The sequence below is a fragment of the Heterodontus francisci genome, chromosome 2 (assembly GCF_036365525.1).
Source record: "Heterodontus francisci isolate sHetFra1 chromosome 2, sHetFra1.hap1, whole genome shotgun sequence".
Classification (NCBI taxonomy): Eukaryota; Metazoa; Chordata; class Chondrichthyes; order Heterodontiformes; family Heterodontidae; genus Heterodontus; species Heterodontus francisci.
In genome coordinates, this window is record NC_090372.1 from 117,775,583 (window position 1) to 117,798,065 (window position 22,483).

At 38.8% G+C, this 22,483-nt stretch overlaps 1 protein-coding gene across 1 annotated transcript in view; it reads right to left on the reverse strand.

The window, feature by feature from the left end:
• The window catches only part of col1a2 (collagen, type I, alpha 2), a 59,866-nt gene that overhangs the window by 16,226 nt on the left and 21,157 nt on the right, over nt 1–22,483 (reverse strand). Inside the window, exons 16-38 of the mRNA XM_068009944.1 lie at nt 22,009–22,062; nt 19,853–19,951; nt 19,705–19,749; nt 19,500–19,598; nt 19,313–19,366; nt 19,099–19,206; nt 18,488–18,541; nt 18,230–18,328; nt 17,623–17,676; nt 16,169–16,267; nt 15,378–15,431; nt 11,955–12,008; nt 11,366–11,419; nt 9,680–9,733; nt 8,174–8,218; nt 7,182–7,280; nt 4,920–5,027; nt 4,417–4,470; nt 4,233–4,286; nt 3,965–4,018; nt 3,700–3,753; nt 3,491–3,598; nt 1,046–1,099 (exon numbers count right to left, since the gene is read on the reverse strand). Of these exons, the coding sequence (XP_067866045.1) occupies nt 1,046–1,099; nt 3,491–3,598; nt 3,700–3,753; nt 3,965–4,018; nt 4,233–4,286; nt 4,417–4,470; nt 4,920–5,027; nt 7,182–7,280; nt 8,174–8,218; nt 9,680–9,733; nt 11,366–11,419; nt 11,955–12,008; nt 15,378–15,431; nt 16,169–16,267; nt 17,623–17,676; nt 18,230–18,328; nt 18,488–18,541; nt 19,099–19,206; nt 19,313–19,366; nt 19,500–19,598; nt 19,705–19,749; nt 19,853–19,951; nt 22,009–22,062 (1,611 nt within the window). The remainder of the gene's footprint in view (nt 1–1,045; nt 1,100–3,490; nt 3,599–3,699; nt 3,754–3,964; nt 4,019–4,232; nt 4,287–4,416; nt 4,471–4,919; nt 5,028–7,181; nt 7,281–8,173; nt 8,219–9,679; nt 9,734–11,365; nt 11,420–11,954; nt 12,009–15,377; nt 15,432–16,168; nt 16,268–17,622; nt 17,677–18,229; nt 18,329–18,487; nt 18,542–19,098; nt 19,207–19,312; nt 19,367–19,499; nt 19,599–19,704; nt 19,750–19,852; nt 19,952–22,008; nt 22,063–22,483) is intronic.

Genomic DNA, 22,483 nt, shown 5'->3' on the forward strand with positions numbered 1-22,483 from the left:
TGACATTCAATACGATCATGGTTGAACATTTATATCAACTCCACTTTCCCGCTTGATCCCCATATCCCTTGATTCCTTTGTGCCTAAACATCTATCAATCTTAGGGCAGAATTTGGTTCTGCCCTTGGAGGTGGGCACAGAGGTGGGGGGGAGGCCAACAAAATGGCAGGGGGCACCATTCTCAATGTTCCCCAAGCCCCCTGTCATTTTGTCTGGGACAGTGAAGGCGAAGGGTGGCCTTCCCGCCCCAGGTCAAATAAGCCCTTAAGTGGCCAATTAATGATCATTTAAGGGCCTCCTCCCACCTCCATCTCAATTTTGTGAAAGGCGGAGGGGCTTGCCGCCACCTGGTAAAGTCTGGCCACCTACTAGTGGGGATGTAGGGGTGCCTCCTTTTGAGCACCCTGGGAAGACACCCCCACATTCACCAACCCCCACCCAGTCGCTGGGGCCTGCCTGAATGATCCTGGCAACTGCAACCCCGCTCACCTTTCTCGGGGTCTCCCGGACATCTTTATACTGAAGGGCCTCCTGCAGTACCCACAGTCACAACTGCTCCCAGTGCCACTGCGAGTACTGCAGAGCTGCCAGCCCTCTGATTGCCCACAGCTCTGGAGGCAGGAGCTGGTCCCTCAAAGGGTCTGCATCCCAATGGCAAACAGTTAATTGGCTGTCTGCCGCCAAATGGCTTTGGGGGTTTGACGGAGGGACTTCCAGCCCACTGCTGGGATCCCCATTGTCACAATAAAGTCTTGACCATACTCACTGACTCAGCATCCACAGCTCTCTGGGTAGAGAATTCCAAAGATTACAACCGTCTGAGTAAAGAAATTTTTCCTCATCTCAGTTCTAAATGACCCGCCCCTTATGCTGAGTCTGCGACTGCTAGTTCTAGATCTCCAGCTTAGGGAAACAGATGTCAGCAGCTACCCTGTCAGAATTTTACATGTTTCATTGAGATCTACTCTTGATTGTTCTAAACTCAAGAGATAAGGGTCAATTTTACTCAATTAAATATTTGTAGTACAATTATTATTCAACTTACTGATGGACCAATGGAACCAACAGGTCCTTGTATGCCAGGAGTTCCAACAGGACCCTAAACAGAGAAATACAAATAATTATAAACATAGATTAATGTGCATGGTAATTATAGACAAATGATTTCCTGAGAGCTGCAGAGAGCATATTTTACCTGTGTTTACAAAATGACTCCCAGCAAGAAGTGACTAGCAGGTATTATATTGTTGATTTCTTGCTGAAGCATTGCTTAGCATGTAATGTTTGCCTAATGGTACTTAAATCCAACTTGTACAATTTTGCAATATTAATGCTTTGCATATGTCGTGGATCGAATGCTGATTTTTGTAACAGCTTTGCTCAGAATAAATCAGATTGGACAAGTGAACAAAGACTTTGGAAATACTGAAGCAACAAGTGGAACTGTGTTTAGTGTGCCCCTCACATCACAACTGTCTGAGGAGGAGCAGGGAAAAATGGCTATGGGAAGCCTGTGTGGCAAGGTAATACAGAAGGCAGAACCTGAAGCATCAAGTATATTGTTCCATGCAGAGCTGAAGCTAAACTCCAAGGTTCTTAAGAGATCTCTGTCATCTGCTGAATGAAGGTCTGCAGTCCACTTGGATACAGCACTGCCAGTGATAATAAAAGTCCCTGGAATTTCTGTGGCCTTGGGGCATTCCAGGCAAGCACTGCTGATATATTTAGTGTGAACCAGTTTGCTATACTCAGATTCATCACAGCAATGACAGATATTTTACTCTGCCATGCCAACAATTTCATTCCTTTCTCGATTGACCAGCCAATAGCACCAATTGGGCAACATATTTCCCAAAGGTACAGCATTCACTGCATGCATCTTGCCATTCATGTCCACATGCACAATGTTATGCTCTACATGAACTGCAAGGGGCTTTACTGACTAAATATGCAGCTGGTATGCTGCCCCAGCTTAGAATTATATAAGCAAATGCTCACTTCCCAGGGAACTTGCACAGCACCTTTATATTAAGCTGGTCCACAGCATCATTGTTATTTGGAAGGAAAGTAAGATTGGAACGTTGATTACATATACACCTTCTACAACAATAGCTCATAGTACTTTTGCATTAACAACAGACAAATTAAAGTGTATGTTGATGGGAAATGAGGAATAATATTTAAATAGCCACAGCAGCAACTTTAATAACGAGAAGGAAGTTCGATCTTATGTTCCTTATTAAAGAATTTTGTGTATCTGAGTGGAGGCAGCTGCATGCTAATAATTGAGGATATTGCTTGGCTCTTTAAATTGCAGCAGGTACTGCAATCCTGCAGCAACAACTATTTTCTGCCCCCGTCCCAGTGATGAGTTCCCAATAACAAGTACCAATGACATGGGGGAACCATCTGATATATTTCAATTAAGCTAACTGTAGAAAGTTCATCGTGGTCAGAGCTGAGTCTAGCGGGCAGGTAGCATTCCTCCCCACCACACTTCTGCTAATGATAGTGCTGGAGAGGAAAACTTAGCCTCAATGGACTACAGCAGTAATGCCAGCATTCACATAGCTATGGCATGCATCACCAAGGGCACCCCTACAGACACCAATATTGTTCATTTATTCCTTCCCCTGCCTAGTAAACTAGGCGCTTCCCTGGGAGGCTACCAATCTGTCTGGGAGTTGGTATCCATCTGTACTCTTAATCCCTTTATCAGAGTCCCAGGTGCTCGATTGTTCAAGTGAAATTGCCCAGGAAACAGCTGTGCTGAGGTGATATATACAATTTTCATAACCTAAATGGGTGCTTAGCACCTTATACAGGTGCTGGACTGGATTAATGCCATTAATATTCCATTGGCTATTCTGTTGTGCGTTCATTATAGTGCACAGAATTACATACTAAATAAAAAGAGTAAAAGTGTAGTTTCAAAGTGTGCAAAATCACACTGAAACAATATGAGGAATGTTCACATCATGCTTCTTTATTGCCAAGAGTAATTTCTAACTTCATATCACAAATTCTTTAGATCATGATAACCTAAGTATGATGTGGAAATAGTATTGAGGCATGCATAAGGAATTTAAATGTTTGCCTGGATTTCAGCTTAAATCTTTTGCTGCAGAAGCATAATGTCGTTAAAGTAAGTTGTGCCCTTCAGCATCTAAACAATTTATTTCAATGTAAACTAGTCTTTAGGATCACAACCCCCAGCTAATATTTCATTCTCAGAGTCAAGGGTATTTCAAAGATAACCAAAACTGTCCCAGAGTTTGGACAGTTCAGGTAGGCCTTTCCTCTTATTTACTACGGCTTTAGTTACAGTAATGGCACATTACACCAGATCACTGCCCATTTTTACACCAGATAATATATATCTCTTTAAACCATGATCTACATGTAAAAAGAGAAATATTTTATAATAAACTGCCAATGAATTAAGATAGAGTTACACTTTACTCTAATGACTTTAGGACAGGATACTTACTGCAAGACCAGCGGGACCAGGAAGACCAGCAGCACCAGCAGAGCCAAGTTCTCCTTTGGAACCAGGAACACCGTGCTCACCTTTAGCTCCATGCTGTCCATCTGCGCCCTACATCAGAAGAAAAAAATAAGCAAAATAAAAAAGTAGGCCCAATTTTTAAAAGAAATGGAAATAATTAAATGAAAATAAAATAAAGTTTTGAAACTTACGGGTGGACCAGCAAATCCAGGAGGACCAGTACGACCAGCTTCACCACGTTCACCCTAGGCAGAGGAAAATCAAACCAAATAACCTTACTGTCCAAGCTGCTTCTCACATAGTCGCCTGATTGAAAAGTCATTACTATTGCTGTGAATTACAACAGACTTTCAATTCATTGTAGTATCAGCAATTGATAAAATATTTGGAAGACCATATAAAATACAGGAACTCAGTTGAAATTCATTTTACCACTTATTCCTGTTTTTTACTTACTGGAGCACCACGAAGACCAGCTGGACCAAAGTGACCAGCAGCACCAGCTTCACCCTGAAGAAGAAAAATGTTAGTCAGCTGATGATGGCAATAAAACATTACAAAGATGAAAAATATTATGAGAAGGAATTCTTGATTGTAATACTAATGAGAACAATGGTGATATTTATGTTGATAATAAAATGACAGCAATGGTCTTAATGATGGTGGTATTGATAGAAAGTACAGTAATTCTGATAATTGTTAATGTAAGCTTTCAGAAACTTACCCTATCACCAGGAGGGCCACTGGGACCAGGAGCACCAACAGGACCAGGAGCACCCTATAAAATAGGAGTATGGCAATTTAAAGATAAATCTGAAAATAAGATAAAGGCTAGACTGCCGTGTACTTACAGATACAGTGGTATTAAAGGCTTAACTATATGCAGCAAGCAATTATGGGACACTTACCCGTGGGCCATCTAAGCCTGAATTCCCTTGAGGACCTGCTGGACCGGGATCACCCTATAAAAACATGCATGATAAGTTAGGCTGAACTTAGGATAATGCAGAAATAGCAACACATATTGTTGCTTAATATCTCTAGAATTCTTCAAAGCATTACTTTAAAACTGCTAATAATTTTATTTTTGTGAAATACTTATTATGACAATGTATCCTGCAAATCATTAAAAAATTAATACTAAATCCTGGAAACATATAGAATGAGCTATAATTATAAAGCTTCTAATATGAAGCGTAGGACATATGAGTGAATTTCAACAATTTTTATTTAGATTGGTGATACTGCATTGTATTTCAGAAAGAGAAAAAAAGATGCATGACTAATGGACTCTATAGAAGCCTATACTACTAATCAGCTAGGAAGGTAGAGGCCCTTAAAAAGGGAAAAAGAAAATGGAGACATTTTTAGATAGGTTAAAAATAGATTCACAATATTAAAAGCAACTTACCTTTTCACCTTTGACACCAGGAGCACCAGCAGCACCTCTCTCACCAGGCATACCCTGAGCACCTTGGGGACCTGAATGACCAATCAAACCAGTAGCACCAACTTCACCCTAATAAGGAACAAGGATCAGCTGATTAAGTTGCTAAGAGTTAGTTAATACAACACCAGACTTAAAGCACTGAAAACCCCATTGCTACCTCTTAAGAAATCCAGGTTATGGTGTAAGAACCCAGTTTCCAAATTTAAAGAGCCTAATGCTAGTTTCTGGTGTGCACCATCGACAACTAAGGGCGGGATCTTCTGCTGATAGATTATTTTCTGGTGTCGGCATCATTTCCGGGTCCCGACCCCACACGGGTCTGTAATGCGCACTCCAGCATGATCTTCTGGGAGGTAGCCTCCAATTAAGGATGGCAGGTGGGTTCCTGAAGCTCCAGGCCCAATTGGAAGGCCCGCAGCTGTGGACAGCCAGCATCCCCACCTGAAAAGGTGGGCACTACTGAGGCAGCTAGGGATGCACCAAATGGAGGCACCCTCAGAAGTGTGAACAAAATGCCAAAATTAAAGAGGTTCAAAGCTAACAGGGACATCAGAGTGGAGGGGAAACTCATCTGGAAGATTGATGTTGACTGCAGGTGTAGCCATTTGTCCCCGCGGCCCTGTCATTGGAGCATGAAGCCTCCTGCTCCGATGGCCCCCATCCCCCTGCCTGCTGCCTGGAGGTTGCTTCCATGGAACTTTCCAGCTTCACATTCAGTGGGGGTCTGTTCCAATCCTGGGAAGATCCTGGCGGAGTCCCTGCCATTCCCATTTGGCTACTTAATTGGACTAATTGCCTACCCACTTTTGCCTGGTGGGTAACCAGTGCCGCATTGATCCTGCCTCTGGCAAGACCACCTGGAGGCGGGAAGGCATCGGGGCACCGACCTGAGGCCTTCATCTCTGATTTTCCTTTCAGTCCCCCTTTCAAACCCATCTCTGCGAGGCCAGGAAGATTCTGCACTAAAGGTCACCCAAGTCAATATGAGATCCAGCACATTACTGGCGCGGCTTAGGCATGGCAGATTGTGATATGAAATCCGAAGATCTTATGCCGGAAAAATGGCAGAATGTGAATTTGTTCCCCTTTGTATCCATGTTATTATTATATGAGATATGTGCAAATGATTTCAAAGAAATACTGTAAGAGATCAAGGAGCAGACATCAAAGCATAGGCTGAATATTGATAACGAAACTCCTAAAAATATTCCTACTAGCTACTACAGAAATGTTTTAAGAACTTAAGAGTTAAATTGTGAGAAAATATTATTAGTAATGAGGGAGAATGTATCACTTCTGAATGACTTTTGTTCGAATTTCCACCTGGAAATTATGGATACATTCACAGTGTAGTGGCGTATGGCCAGTGTAAAGTGGTTTCACTTCCTATTGACACAGCAGTTACAATGGGAATGCAATTTGAATCCAATATCAGGCTGAGCTGACACCAGAGCAAAGTGGAGTGAGGAACACAGGGAGAGTTTCCACACTCTTCATTTGGGAGGCTGTTGGGGCTTTAATACCTGAATAATACTTCACAAGTTTAGTATTGGTGTGAAACTAAAAAACTTCACTAAGCTTGTATTTCAAATACATTTTATTTATGATACTTTATATTGTACCATTTTAAGTATATATTTCCTCAATCAAATCAATGTGGCATCAGTAAACCTAATTTTATGCTTGTGAATTCACAACTGACCTAAACCGGATAGAATAAAATCAAATATCTAGGCTTGTGCACAATACAGTAACCTCTAATTAGATATCAGAAAATTATTCAACACTGCATAATGCTTGTGACATATAAAAAAGTACACATACAAATTTTCTTTTGTAAACCTTAGCAAGAATATATTTCATATGAATTTTAGACAGAAGGAAAAATACAGATTTTACTTACCCCAAATTATTATGGTGTAATATTAGTCTATAAACTATATATTATAATGTTCAAAGTAAAACAAACTGCAATAGATCTTTCTAATTAGTGCTTTACAGGAAATAAACTATCAAATTGTGACAGTGTTCTGTTAGAATTTAAAATTAGAGCCACCAGAGATTCACTAATTAACTGTTAAGTGAGTTTGGGCGACACCGACTGTACATTTGTGATGTCTATAATTAGATTTCAAGGTAGAAACCAAACATCTTCTTTGTTTTCAAAGAACCTTTAAAAAGCAGGCATTAGACATTCTATAAAGTTGTTTGCATTCAACATACCTTTCCACCATCAGTACCAGGAGCACCAGAGGAACCACGAGCACCACTAAGACCTTGGAGACCTGGAGCACCTCGTTCACCTGGGAGACCTCGTTCACCCTAAATAGGAAAATGTGAATCACAATGCTTTAATCATGGGGCTGGATTTTAAGAGCTCGCCGCTTTAAAAAGATGGCGGCCTGTATGTGCGTGCCGCGTGCCGCCACAATCTACCGTGCGGCTCATTTAAATATCTGTTTCAGCCTGCCCCCCCAATCATGTGGAGGGGGCGCGCTGTCCGATGCCGGCAATGGCGTCAACTGCCTGTGCACAGGCGCTGGCGCCTTTTTTAAAGGGCAGCCAGCCCTGCAGGTGAATTAACATTTTTAAAGTCATACCTCCCCCACTACAGTAAAAATCCTATCACCCCTTTCCCACCTGCCTAATGGCAATAACATTAAGTATTTGCCCTTTCCCCCCCCAAAACACTTACCTTTGAAATATGACCCCCCCATGAAAACTGTGCAAAGTTTAAAGTTCACCCATTCCCACCACACCCTACACTCATGAAGCTTATTTGACGCCGTCCCCTACCCTCACACTACAAATCTTAACTCCCACCCCCCAGCCCCTCCTCACCAGTGTCACATCTGCTTTCCCTAGACGGGGAAGTGAAGGCACGGCAGTGCCGGCCGCTGCACTGAACATCACGGTGGGCCTGTAAGATCCCAGGTAAGTTTTTTTAAACGTATTCATGATGCTCATTTCACTATGCAAAGAGAGGTCCCGTCGCCCAGTAGATGGGGTGCAGCCACGTAGCCTTGTGCCTGTTGGAAAGATCGGGCCTGACCCTCCTGGCGTCGGGCTCCATGGCGGGCCTCTGCCAGAACCATCTTACATCCAACCCCCCCCACCACGGAGCCCGAAGTCGGGCGCCCGGTAAAATCCAGCTCATGATCTTATGACATTAAACAAACTGAAAGTGTAAAACCACAGAAGAGATTTAAACTTACTCTTGAACCGGCAATACCGGGACTACCAGCATCACCTCGGATACCCTGTAGAGAAATGAGGCAATAATAAGTAAGATGTTTTGATACCACAGTGAATTATAAAGTACATATTAAAAATGAAAAAAATGCTATATTTGGCCATTATAGTGAAGAGTTTCTCTGCATGCTATTGTAATAAATTCATAAGCCCTTTGGATTTATGATTTCATCACACACAACACAAAAAGGAAACCATACCACTGTCTGTAATGGCTGGTATGAATGCTGAAAATATGGGGTAAATTTTCACCTTTACTGTATGGGTTGTAATCTGGCGAAGCAGATTGTCTGCCTATTATACAACCCATCTGATTTTAGAATAAAAATCAGACGGGTTCTATAAAGAGCATGCGATCCACCTCACTAAATTATCACCCAGGTAGTGACGATGAAAATCTACCCCAAATTCCTTCAACAAAGATTAACATACATGAATGTAAGTAGGATGAATACTGCTACAGTTTGTTTATCTTAGGACAGATGTGTAAATTTAGAAGCATAATTGTCCTTCAACTTTTGTTCAGTGGGCAAAGACTAACAGAAAACGTTATTTATTTGCGCATCATTTGTTAATTAAATCAAGCTGTTGGAGGCAATTAGGCAAATTTTGTTCTCAGTGCAGCCCCACTTTTCTCTGTGGATGTGTGGCACTGGGTAGCTCAGTTGGCTAGATGGCTAACTTATGGTTCAGAACAATCTCAACAGCGTAAGTGCAATATGCGTTCCGATCTGAGGAAGGCAACGGGAAACCACCTGATATACCCTCTTCCCTAGTCATGCTCATTTCTCCGGGGTGGAGGAAAAAAAGTGGAAGACCTGCCCTTGGGCAGATCACCACCATGGCATGACAGTGGAAGTGAGATCAAAATCACAGTGTAGCATTTATCATCCTGTTCTTGTTGATGTCTAGCCTGCTAAGATGTTGCAGTGGGCTGAAAAATAGGCAACTACCATACTTGCCTGAAGCAGACAGGAACTTCATTAATTTAAGTGAATCGGGGTTTTATGACATACATAGGAATCTAATGCACTTTCAATACTGCAACATGTGATGCATGTGCTGTGCAAGCACTGCCCAGTAGTACTCATTGTAAAGTGGACAGACCATTAGACCTTAAAGGTACTGCTGGAGGCTGCTCAAAAGATTACCCCAGGTAAGGTTTTCTAACTACATTTGTGGGACCAAGTGGAGCAAACTTCTGGGCAGCTCGTCAATATGTTTTAGTGAGGCTCAATCATGAAAGTGGTACAGACCTCCAGTGAAGCTCACTGAGCAGGTAACAGGCTTGTTCTGTCCAGTGCCTGTTCCATAAAGTGGGGGCAGGGTGGTATAGTTATTTCAAAGTTCATTATTTGCAGTATTTTGTACCATAACTTTCAGATTATACAACTTCAAACATATAGATCATACAAGTTATTTCTCATATTTTGTCTCCCATGGTATGAGCAGATGATTGTTTCCCTTACCTGATTACCTGGTTTACCAGGTTCTCCAGCTGCACCAGAAGGACCAGGGATTCCCTAAAATAACAGAAAATATGCTAGACATTAGCACATTATGATTGTAATACCAGATAAAAGGGATTTTAATTCATTGTAAAATCATGTGCAACTGGCATACAAAGCTAATAGTGCGCATTTATAAAATCTTCTATTGTCTAAGAATAGAAAAATAAATATTTTGGAAATTTACTTCATACTACATTCTTCTCAGTAACTATACCAAATTTTAAAAGTATTAAATTGCAGAAATTATTGCTGGAGATGTTGATGTATGAGTTGCTTGACTTGTTTATACCAACTTCCTCCCTCTACTATTTTAATATAAGAATTAATCCATTTATTTTAACAAAGAGAGGAACTTGCTATGAGTATGTTAAATGTTTGTATAATAATATTATTGACAATAATTCTACTTGTAAGACTTGAAATTAGTGCATGCTGTTCATGATTAAAGTTAATAAAATGAGAAATATTTCAAATCTATTTAGCCAAGAGGAGAATTTATCATCAATCAACTGTCAACCATATTTAACACTTAGAAAATGCCCCTTTATTGTTACTTCAAGAACAAACTGCTTTAATGCAAGAATTACATTTAGCAGTAATACATCTGTTTTATTTGATTGGCAAAACACAAAATACTATATCCTGGGGGAACTAAGATTCACTTAATGGGTTTTAAATGAACTTCAGATAGATAGCCAACTGCAACCTCTTCTAACTACAGCCTGCAATCCCTCGCAGTGTGTTCAAAATCAATACCAGGTGCTTTTACCTCACCAGTAATGGGATATTTGTAATTTCCTAATTCAGCACTTGCAAGATAATGCTGACACCGTAGAATTAATACTATTAACTATGTGACTGTAACAACTCCCCAGTCAGCCATAACATCAAATTTGGAAAAATTGATTAAAATACAATTGCTATAAGATTTTTTTTGCATTGAAATAAAGCTGCATGCTAGTAAGCCATATGTTAACACAAATGTATGAACATCCATTGGCCTAGTGTTTGTAGAAACCCACTTATTTTAAATTTATACCTGTACACAAACCAATTGCAACCTATTTGTGTTTTATAGTAAAATTTACAGGATTGTTTTACATATTTATATTCCTTTAGGGGATGTGGGCATCGCTGGCTAGGCCAGCATTTATTGCCCATCCCTAATTGCCCTCGAGAGGGTGGTGGGGAGCTGCCTTCCTGAACCGCTACAGTTCTTGTAGCAGTTTGATACAACTGAGTGGCCTGCTAGGCCATTTCAGAGGACATTTAAGAGTCAACCGCATTGCTGTGGATCCGGAGTCACATGTAGGCCAGACCAGGTAAGGGTGGCAGATTTCAGTCCCTAAAGGACACTAGTGAACAACAATCAGCAATGGTTTCATGATCACCACTAGACCAGCTTTTTAATTCCAGATTTATTAATTGAATTCAAATTTCACCATCTGTCATGGTAAGATTCAATCCCATGTCCCCAGAGCATTAACCCAGGGTTCTGGGTTACTAGTCTGGTGACATTACCACTATGCCACCACCTCCCATATGTCCCATTTTACTGTGCTGTTACCTATAAAAGTATTATAATTCAACAAGGTTCTACTATTGCATCTAGTACAAAAAGGATATTCAATTTTAGAGACATACCTGGAAGCCAGAACTGCCAGCTGGACCTGATTCACCTCTTGCACCCATAGGACCCTAAATAATAACACTGAAATTGTTTATCTGACCAAATTGCTGAGTGCACTTGTCAAATTTATATCTACAATATATGTGATAATCAAAAGAAGTAAATTAATTTACTCTGAAATAATATTGCCATTTAAAACTTTCTATTGCATAAATCTTAAAAGTCAATTACATACATTTATTAGTTTAGCTGCTATAAAACATCTACTGGTATATTAATACCTGCTAAGGTTGCATGAAGAAAACATTTTTAAATTTTAAAGTAACAGCCTTTATAAAAACTAAGATTCTAAAATTAAACTGTGTGACTATTAATATGCAAACACTCTAATACACTATGTCCAATTCTAGTATCCTTGATTTAAATCTAGGCATTAACCCATTTATTTTAAGTTGGTTAAAGTCTTTGTTAAAGTAAAGAAAAAGGAATTGCATATGAATATATTAAGCATTCATCAATTAATATTCATACAGCATCATTTTATGGCCTGGTTTTGTATCTAAAACCAGTAACGTAGTTTTATGCTTGCAATTATCTACTTACAGCAACACCAGCAGGACCTTGTGCTCCAATTTCACCATCTTTGCCAGGTGCACCCTGAAAGACAAAGGGATCAGAAGAAAATCTTGTCAGTGCTATTACTTACATCAAAAACACAACTTACTGCCTTGTCTGCATTCTTCATACTGCATGTAACATTCAGAACAATTAGGTTAATTGCATCTTGTGCCTGCCATTTTTGGAGATTCTTCTGACTTTAGGGCTGGATTTTATTCCGGCAATGGGAGTCCTAGTGATGGGCTGGAAGGTGGGGGAAGAACCCACCTCGGCCCTCCATTGGCCCCCCATTGTAATTTAATGGCGAGCAGCCAATTAACTGACCGCTGTCAGGGACACAGTCTCATTAAGGGATGAGCTGTGCAGTATGGTCAGCGCCATCGGGAGTGGTGGCCAGTACCAAAGATATTGGAGACTCGGGGACAGGTGAGTGGGGGCGGATTCTCCGGAACCAGTCAGGCAGGCCTCTGCAACTGGGTAGGGGGAGTGGTTGGTGAGAGTGGGAGAAGGGCGGGGTCTTGCTGGGGTGGGGAAAGCCATTGACACGGCGGCTCCCTTGGGGGTCCATGGATTTCCCCTAAAGGAGAGATCCCCTGAGGCAGCTAGAAAACTGTCATGTCTCACCTGGCAGCATCTCCATGTGGCGACGAGCCCGTCTACCCTCCAGAAAATTGGAATGGAAGCCACTTAAGTGCCTCAATTGGCCTAGGGCAGGTGGCTGTCCTTGGCCTTACCCACCCCAGACAAAATGGCAGGGGGCCAGGACAATGTCAGGAATGGCACCACTTGCCATTTTGTTTGCCTCCCCCACCTCCATGCCATCTCCAAAGGCAGCATAAAATCCTGCCCATATATCTTATACAATGGCCTGCTGCTCTGTTATTGACTTTATTGGAGACTCAGCTCTATTGCTACATCTTTCTCCAGAAATGGAGAATCATCTACAGACTTACACAGTTTTGTAATAAATGTAATAAATCTCAAATTCTGCCCTGTTGTATTTTATTCTTTGCTTTCTATATAATTCCCAAACAAACTTTATTTACGAGCAACAGATCAAAAAAATATTAACAATTAATGCTCTTCATCGCACTCATTGGGAGCGTTTTTTAACTGTTGGCTCCTCCTTCCTTGCCTGAGAAGCAAGTGACTAGCAGAGGAAAACCCGAAGGGCAGCTTGGACAACAATTTGTCCACCTGGTTCAATCTTCAAGCAGGTTTTTAAATAGCTGTCCAGCCTTTTTCACCCACAATTGGTGACAGGTTATTTAAAGACGTAAGTCAGGGTTTCAGGATGCCGACTGTAAGGTAAATTTAAATAGGGGTGAAGTATGTACCATGCATACTAATCCCAGCTGTGCCAGACATTGAGGGGCCTAACTAACGGTCCATAGAAAGGCCAAGAAAAGGAATGTTTTATTTTTAAGGTTATGTAAGATCAGAAGAACCAGAACCTACTTGCTAGCCACTCTGTGTGGAAGCTGACAATTTTCCGCAATCTGAAATCGGCAATCTGTGCCCTTTTCACTCCTGCAGCTTACTTGTAAAGTTCAAATAAGGCTGGAACTGGAAAATAATTCGGGCCTTGTGAATGCGGCCTTAGATGGGTGCCATGGGTTCACTGCAGACAGCAATATCCATTTCCGGTCAAAATTGAAAATCAGCTCTACTATTTGGTAACCTCTCACGCCATCCGCATCCAATCATTGCTTATCTTAAGTTCCCACTTAATGTGCATGACTATTTTGTGTAATTGAAGGATGATAGACTTCTGAAATGTAAGCTTCTTGTGTATGGAAAAAAAAGTTACCAGATTGCCTCTGAGAACAGCAATATATATTCTTAAATTTCTTCTCAAGTATAGTCCTGTTGAAAGTCTAATTCAGCTTTTAGACTCTTCTGTTTTTGGGCATGTTATCTTTTGATTGTCTAAGTGGCCTAATGTTAAGGCAAAGTTCACCTTTTTAGACAAATAGGGCCATAGCATTGAATTATACCATGAAATATTGCATATGAATGCTAATGTAATTATCTGAAATTCCTCCCTCTACTGTTTTAGTTGAGCCATGAACCCATTTGAAATAAATCAGTTGATTTCTTCACTAAAATAGTGGACAATAGATTTTCAGAAGACACATTAGAATTTGAATGCCTGTTTTTCATGGCAGGATTAAAATGCCTGGGTGGGGGGTAATGTAACCTAACCCGCCCACTGGAAAACGATTGCCTGTCTGTTTTACACCCTGCTCGATTTTACTTTCCACTGAAATCAAGGTATAGTAATTCCTATATTTCCATTCCTAGTAAATGCGGTTAAATTATCTTCAAGTGACAATCATTAATATTGGTGGAATTTGTTACATAGTCAACATAGATCAGATGTTAAAGGCTGGAAGTTGCTGATGACTGCTTCAATATTCCATGCAATGGTCTTGTGCTATTTTAATGCAGGAATTAACCCTTTTATTTAAAATGGGTTAACTCTCTGATAAAATAATGGATCGAGAAACATTATGAAAACAAATGTTTTTCTGCCAACATCACAACAGCAGCTTTTACCCTTAAATGGTTCTAAAAAGCACATTCTTACTTTAAGTAACTAAATAGACATATTGGGCTGAATTTTCCTGGCCATGTGATGGTGGGCTTGAAAACGTTTTGTGGGGGAGGCAGGGGGTGGTGCCCAGAAAATAGGGGCTAGCCATGTCTGGATGGTTCCCTGATACATTCCTGCCTCCAGGCAAGTTTGCCAGGGGTGGCATGGGAAACGGATCGGCTGCCTGCTGAATAGAGGCAGACAACCAATTTACATACTTAATGCCCCAATTAGGGGTGATTTTACAGCATTTGCCACATGCGAACACCACCAGTTCCATGGAGGCAGCCTCCCAGTGGAAGGCCAGAGGGTGTCATCAGAACTGAAGGCCCCATGCCCAAAAAGGAAGGCTGCCAGCAGGAAAGATTGCACACGCAGCCAAGCACTTCCGCTGAGGGGTTACCCTTCTAATCCGAGGGGCTTACCGACTTGATCTCTCTGACATTTTTGCTTAAATTTTGGCCTCCGAGGGCACCTCCATATTGAGACACCCTTGCAGTCTCTGACTTTCTTCAGCAGTGCCCACCTCTCTTGGTGGGGCCGCTGAGCCTCGAGAGCTTCCAGCCATCCTTAATTGGGCTGCGAGTGTGGTGGCGGCCAATTAGGAGGCTGCCTCTGGGAAGACTGCTCTGTGGTCTTGCTGCTGGCACGTGCAAGCTTGGGACCCCCATTTGGTCCTAACAGAGGGGTCCTGATACTCCTGGAAAAATTCAGCCCATTGATGCTCGAGTGTATTATGTATTGACTTTATACAGAACATTAAATAAGCAATACTGTTGAAACCATTGCAGATCTAATGACATTAAACATACCCTTGGACCAGCAGAACCAACATTTCCTCTCTCACCAGGTTTACCAGGTTGTCCCTGGGAAATAAAGTAGATATTGTAATAAGAATAAGTTACGACTCCATTACAAGGTTTCTTTTTATCTTTGGCACTTTGAAGAATCATGTTTGAACTCATCTAAATGAATGATTATTCAAACTAGCTCATATTTTATCTAACTTGACCTAAAATTGGGAGATTGATCCTAGATAATATTTGGAGCTAGTGCAGAACAAGCAAACAGTGCTTTCACATTTAGAGCTTCTGTTATTGAGACTGTTAGAGTTGGCATCTATATACTAGCTCCCTGCATTTATATTGTTAAAGCTATCAATTCTGCCATTTGGCTACAGGAACTGGTTTTAGTTATGTAAATGCAGGGAGCCGGCACATAAACATCACTCAGACAAAATCCAAACAGCTGATGCGTCAAATGTACAAGCCACTAAAGAATGACAACACGTTTTGCAGTTGTTTAAGAGTAGAATCAATCGCCAATCACTTCTTATTGTTTGTCTAACTAAAGCTCTCCTTTGAGTGTCAAAGCTACAATTCAGAAAACACAAAGAAATTGACTGCAATAGAAATTATTTTGTTTAAATTAATAGAATATCAAAAGTTTTTAAGGAAAAATTTATTTAAAAATCATTCAAATAATTTCAATAATAAAAATGGTACTTATAGATCCACTGTAAAGGCGACTCAAAAAATGTTAAGACAAAATATTTAAAAATTTATAATTTATTTACTGATAAAAATGTATTTGTGTCACTTACACTAGCACCCTTTGGACCAGGGAAGCCCATCATACCAGCCTGACCTCTTGGGCCAGCAGCACCAGGGGGACCAGTACGACCTTCTTCACCAGATAGGCCCTAAAATGTATGATCTTAGACAATGAAACATTGCTCTTCACAAGTTACTGCAGATTATTTTTGCATAAAGCTCAATTAATTGTGCTTTGGTTTATTGTTTACTTCCATGCATGTTATTAATTGCAAAAACATTTGAGTGAATACTCTGCATTTGTTATTCATTTTTAATTCCACAGTAGTTGGTATTGTAGTATAAAGCACGAATCTAACATTAGTATGCTTTAATATTTTCAGGATCACATTACACATCGAAGAAAATTGTGATCTGAACAACACAACATGAAAATCAATTGAGGAAGATGTCAATGATTACTACTTATTCTATGATATTATCTCCAGTAATATGTAAATTGCAGCAGGATTTATAACTTTAATCTACTGGTCTATATATTGGTCTGAAATACTGATAATTAAATTATGATAATATAATCTGAATAACACTCTAATTATGACCGGACAGTAATACATAAAACGACTGCAACTGAATCAAACTAAACTGCTACAGCTGTATTGCGATGGCTGATACCCTTAATCAACATGGCTCAGAATTCTTCGTGTTGAACACATAATTAAGTTTTAATATAACATTCAAAATGTTGTCATATGGCTGCTCCTTTCTAATAGACTGAATGCCAATATTTTCATAAGCACATTATTCTGACATTTTGCCTTCTATGTAGCTAAACCTTATTTAACTACGTTGAACTCCTTGTGTACTGACAGTCACTGCAAAGTTATATTTAAGAGACTTCATTTAGCATTCTATGATATATATCATATGTATAATGCTTAAACGTGTATGCATAAAATATGGATATGGGTTTATTTTAGGTAATAAATGATTAATATAACACAATTATATATTTGAATTACGGTAGTAATTATGAAGTGCAGTCTTTGTGTAGGAGGCAGGTTTCTTGTACAATTATTATATGATTTCATGTTACTAGACATAGCTTTTGTTAAGTAGTAATAAGTATGCAATATTATTAAATCATAAATAAGTAATTGTTAGTATAACTATACGGCACAGTGTTTGCAGTTACTGCACCTATATTAATATATTATTTTAATTGCTAATAAAAAAGTTGTTACCTTTAAGGTTAGCAAAACCTAACAATTGAAGCCTTTTCATTTTTAAATGTTCTGCAACATTTTTAATGTAGTATCCCCATGCAATTTGCCATGCTTAATTCAAACCTTCACTTAGATTGAATAAGCTGTCAAGAATGGGGAGCAGAAAACCTCAAAATCAACTTACAGGAGGACCTGACTTGCCTGGAGCACCTATAATGCCAGCACTACCTACGAGACCCTGAAAAAATAACACATTATTGTAAGGTGAGAAAACTTACTGGAACACCTTGATTTCCCATAGCACCAGTTCTACCAGGTTGTCCAATATGACCCTATAAATATTGAAAGTAAAACCACTTTAGATGTCATTCTATCATGTGTACAACTAGATACTTTATTTTATATTTTCATTGAAGTCCATTCATTTTCATGTAGTCGTTAAAAACTCTCAAAGATTAATTTTAATTAGGGGTGATGACAATCCCATCTGTGAAAACAGAAATGTGTTGCTCCTAAAAGTGCTCAACAGATATAGTTAGTAAAACAAATCAAACACCAGCTCCAAGTTAAGAAATAAGAAAAACAAAATCAGTGACACTTCATTCTCTTGAAGATGTATTGATGAAAAATGTCTAAGTTACACAGTACCTTTTGATAATGAAATATTTTCTATTGTCTACAACATAATTCTTGGAGCTTCTACTAAAATTTCAATTACAATTAATTAACATGATAAACTGCAGCAGTATATCAAATTAAGAAAGTATAAACATTATATGAAGTTTAAAAGTATATAAGTAAAAGATAAATATTACTAAACAAAATTTTAATTCTATGCAATACAATTAGGCCTATTGCTATTGTAGTTGTTTCAATTTCACTCACCCGTGGACCAGTGATACCACTTTCACCAGGACGTCCAATGTCACCAGAAGTCCCTTTGATACCAGGTGGACCAGTTTCACCCCGTCTGCCAGGTAGACCCTAGTGATGAAATAGAAAATATGGTAGCACCATTCTGAACACTACATATAAATGTGCCATTCTCATCATTTCATATGGAGAAAATATCACTGTAGAAAATATAACTACATGTTTTCAATTTTTAACTTGATGCATTAATCATAACAAAACAAACTTTACCATGCCACCAACTGATCCATCGCGCCCTGGGATACCACGGTTACCAGGGGAACCCTGCAAAGGAAATGAGAGAAAAAGCTGAAAATCTTACCCATGGGACTCAATGAACTGTGAATGTGTTAACTTGCTGGGAAGTTATCAGCAAACAATTGTAATGCAGATGTAATATTTTCTCATTTATCTTAATGTTGTTTACTACACAATTAATTTATATATATATAATTATTATAAAGTACATGGACTAATGTTATACAGCCAAAACTATTATGGCCCATTCTGTATCGATATGATTGTCCCACACAAAACTCATGATCAGCACATTAGAACTTTGTAAAAATTATCCTAATAAGTTATAATGATTAATAGTATCAGACACAAATGCATGATATCCTGAATCGCTTAATAATCCAAGATTTATTTGATCAGAACTGTCTTGCTTGGAATTTTCTAATTAGAAACAATAGATATAAGCTTTACTATTTCATTAAATCTTTGTAAACATTATGACAAAGTCACCATTAGTTATTGATTTGTTTCAAAAAAAGTGAAGACCTGTAAATATAATTCAGTAATATGTCAATGTAAGTTTTACAATGTAAAATTAACCTCACCCTTTCACCTGGAGCTCCTGCAGGCCCCTGAGAACCTGTTTCACCACGAGGACCTTTCTTGCCTTCTTCACCAGATGAACCAGCAACACCTGCTGGGCCAGCATCACCCTGGTTTTGCAGCAAAAAGGTGCAGGCATGAGCAATGGTAATCAAAAATATGAAAGAAAATATACAATTAAAATATTAAATGCATGTCAAATTAAAAAGTACTTACAGACTCGCCTTTGGAACCGGTCTCACCCTTGACACCTGGGACACCTGGATCACCCTGTGCAGGAAGTTTACAAAAGAACAAGTTTATTGGAAATTTAGTTATAACTTCAGTAAAATTCCATTGTTACAATCCATGAAGGGATTATTTATGACAATTGCTTTAATATAGGATTATGTATTTTACTTACAGGCATCCCCCGAAGACCTGCAGGACCACTTGCTCCAGATTGGCCAGCGAGACCACGTGGGCCTGGAAAACCAGGAGCACCTGCAACACCTGGAGTACCCTATGTAAAAAAAAACAAGACAAACATTTTATATTTTAAAATATAAGTGGATTTATCAATGAGGCAGTTTATGAAAGCACTACATAGGTGTACCATATATACTTACAATTTCACCCTTTGCTCCAGTTAGTCCATTGGAACCTGCATTACCCTAGGATTAGAATAAAAATATGAATATAGTAGGTGCAATTTTGCTGATTAGGTCAAATCATATCTCAAGATGTAATAATGATATTGTTAGCACAAGTACTTACAGGAAGACCCACTGGCCCAATTATACCTGCAGAACCAGGCTCACCTCTAGGGCCCTGAGCACCAGATGGACCACGAGCACCAGCTGGTCCAAGCTCACCCTATGTTATGCAGAGATAAAAGAAAATTAAATTGTGTATTCAACATAGGTTGTTACCACATGTATGTTGTACTTATTAATGTGCTAAAAGCTAATTGATACAGTATAAGTACATCCAGCACAAAACTAACTTTCTTTATAATCTTCTCCGACTAACACATGATTACTGAACAATACAAAGTGAGATAGTCTGATTCTGTTCAGCAATGGCGCATTTTAATTCTAATTGTTTTAAATAAGGAAGGTCATAGAGTTATAGAGTTATACAGCACAGAAACAGGCCCTTCGGCCCATCATTTCTGTGCTGGCCATCAAGCACCTAACTATTCTAATCTCATTTTCCAGCACTTGGCCTGTAGCCTTGTATACTATGGCGTTTCAAGTGCTCATTTAAATACTTCTTAAATGTTGTGAGGGTTCCTGCCTCTACCACCTCTTCAGGCAGTGTGTTCCAGATTCCAACCACGCTCTGACTGAAAAATTTGTTCCTCAAGTCCCCTCTAAACCTCTTGCCCCTTATCTTAAATCTATGCCTGCTAGTTAAACAAATGGAATGGGAACTACATTAAATCCTATCTAAATAAATTCAGAAACTATTTATGAATCATTTCAATTGATGTTCTGTGAAGCGTGGATATTTAATTAAAATTTTTTGGTGCTAAAATAAATAAGTTATCATTTTATTGTTCTTATTTACATTCAGTTTGTGGAGAACCTTTTGGCTTTTTAACAACCAAGCTGCAACTTTTAGAACACCTGAATGATTGTCATTCTAGTTCAAAATTGAAATTAATTATAAAATGGGTGTGCTTTTGACTTTAATCTGTAATATAAATTAAATGATACCTAATGATCAAGCCAATGGCAGGAAACTATATAACGATATTGCTCAAGTTCAATAAGTTAATTTGTTAGATCTAATTATAGGTTGCTATTTGGAATAAAAATGAAGAAAAGAGTACTTTTAATTTTCTTCTTATCCACAAATAATGCACACTGACATTTCTTTAAAATCATATAATATATGTATTTCTTTGACTAAAGGCAGTTCTGAGTACTGGCCGATCAAATTTGCGGTGCTATGAAAACCAAACCATGATTTTGAAATGCTTAAAAACACACCATTCTTTGGGACTTCACTAAATAATCAATAAGTTCATTTTGATGGTATTATTTTACTTTCTGAAATAAGCTATGGGTGCAACGATTTTTTGGTAGGCAAAATGTCTTAAGGTAGGCATATCAATTAAATTAGTTATTGATAATCCAGCATAATTTTAGTTTGAATAATAATCAAGGTACTTCTGTTCACCTTCCCATGTTTTCTCAGGAATGTTGTAAAATTGTGAGTTTTGTGCCTTTAATATCACTAAGTTTCTGAACTCTTGTGACATCAGAGCTGTCCAAATAGGGCAGGATATGGGTGAGACATCCAATTTATAAATAGATGCCTACTTACAGCTACTAACTATTATACCCGCAGGTTTACGGAGACTTTAGTCAAAATAGTCCCTATGTGACTAGCATAAAGATAAAATGAGCTCAATGATTGTTCTTGTTTGCACTTGCCTTATCTAGAGTTGGACATGTAACTATAAATAAAAGCTGCAGAGCTACTTTACTTATGTAATTTGTATCTCAAGATTATACAATATTTACTTTAACACAATACTGAATACAATAAATTTGGCATTTGTGTAACAAATGTAAGTGTTTGGTCTGTGTAGAATTATGTTCAAACAATTAAACAATTGTTGCAATTGGTTGTGAAACACCTGTTCTACAACTGGGGTTTGTGAATGGGAGTCATGGTTAGACTTTTAAGCATTTTAAATCATATGGTAACTACTAATATATTCAGAAATTTGAATACTGAATTGTGACAGATACAATGAATTGGTAAATAGCTTATTTAGAGCATTCTCATAATTTTCAATGGTTAGAAATGCAATAATATCCCAAACTGTAAATTATATTTTTTGTGATATTACATGTTCACTTTTAAATAATGTTGCTCTGCATTCACTTTTTGTACCATTATAAAATGTCAACCGTTACCTTGAAACCAGGACTGCCTGGGAAGCCTGGGGGACCATTTGCACCTACGGCTCCCTGTACAGAAAATAAATTGTAAATATCAATGGTTTGCTTTTTATGCTCATTTTATCGCAGAATTTACCATGTGGTTCCATGCTTTATCAATTGTCTACAGAAGCAACTTCTATGCTAATACTGATGAAAACTGTAGTAAATTGGGAAATAGATAAAACCTCCATCAAAATCAATTCAGTGGTATTGCAGTGGACTTGTTTTTCTGCTGATTATAGTTTAAGCATCAGTAACTGGAGAGATACTGTTCCAGCATTGTACCTATCTACTCATATTATACCATGCACAGTAGCTTTAATGGAAATCATGTAACATAAACTAACTTATCATTAGTATGTCACTTTTTCATATTATTAATGCACAGTGCCAGACTATACAAAAGTAGATGCTGATGCACTGATGATATTGGGGGCAAAATTCAATA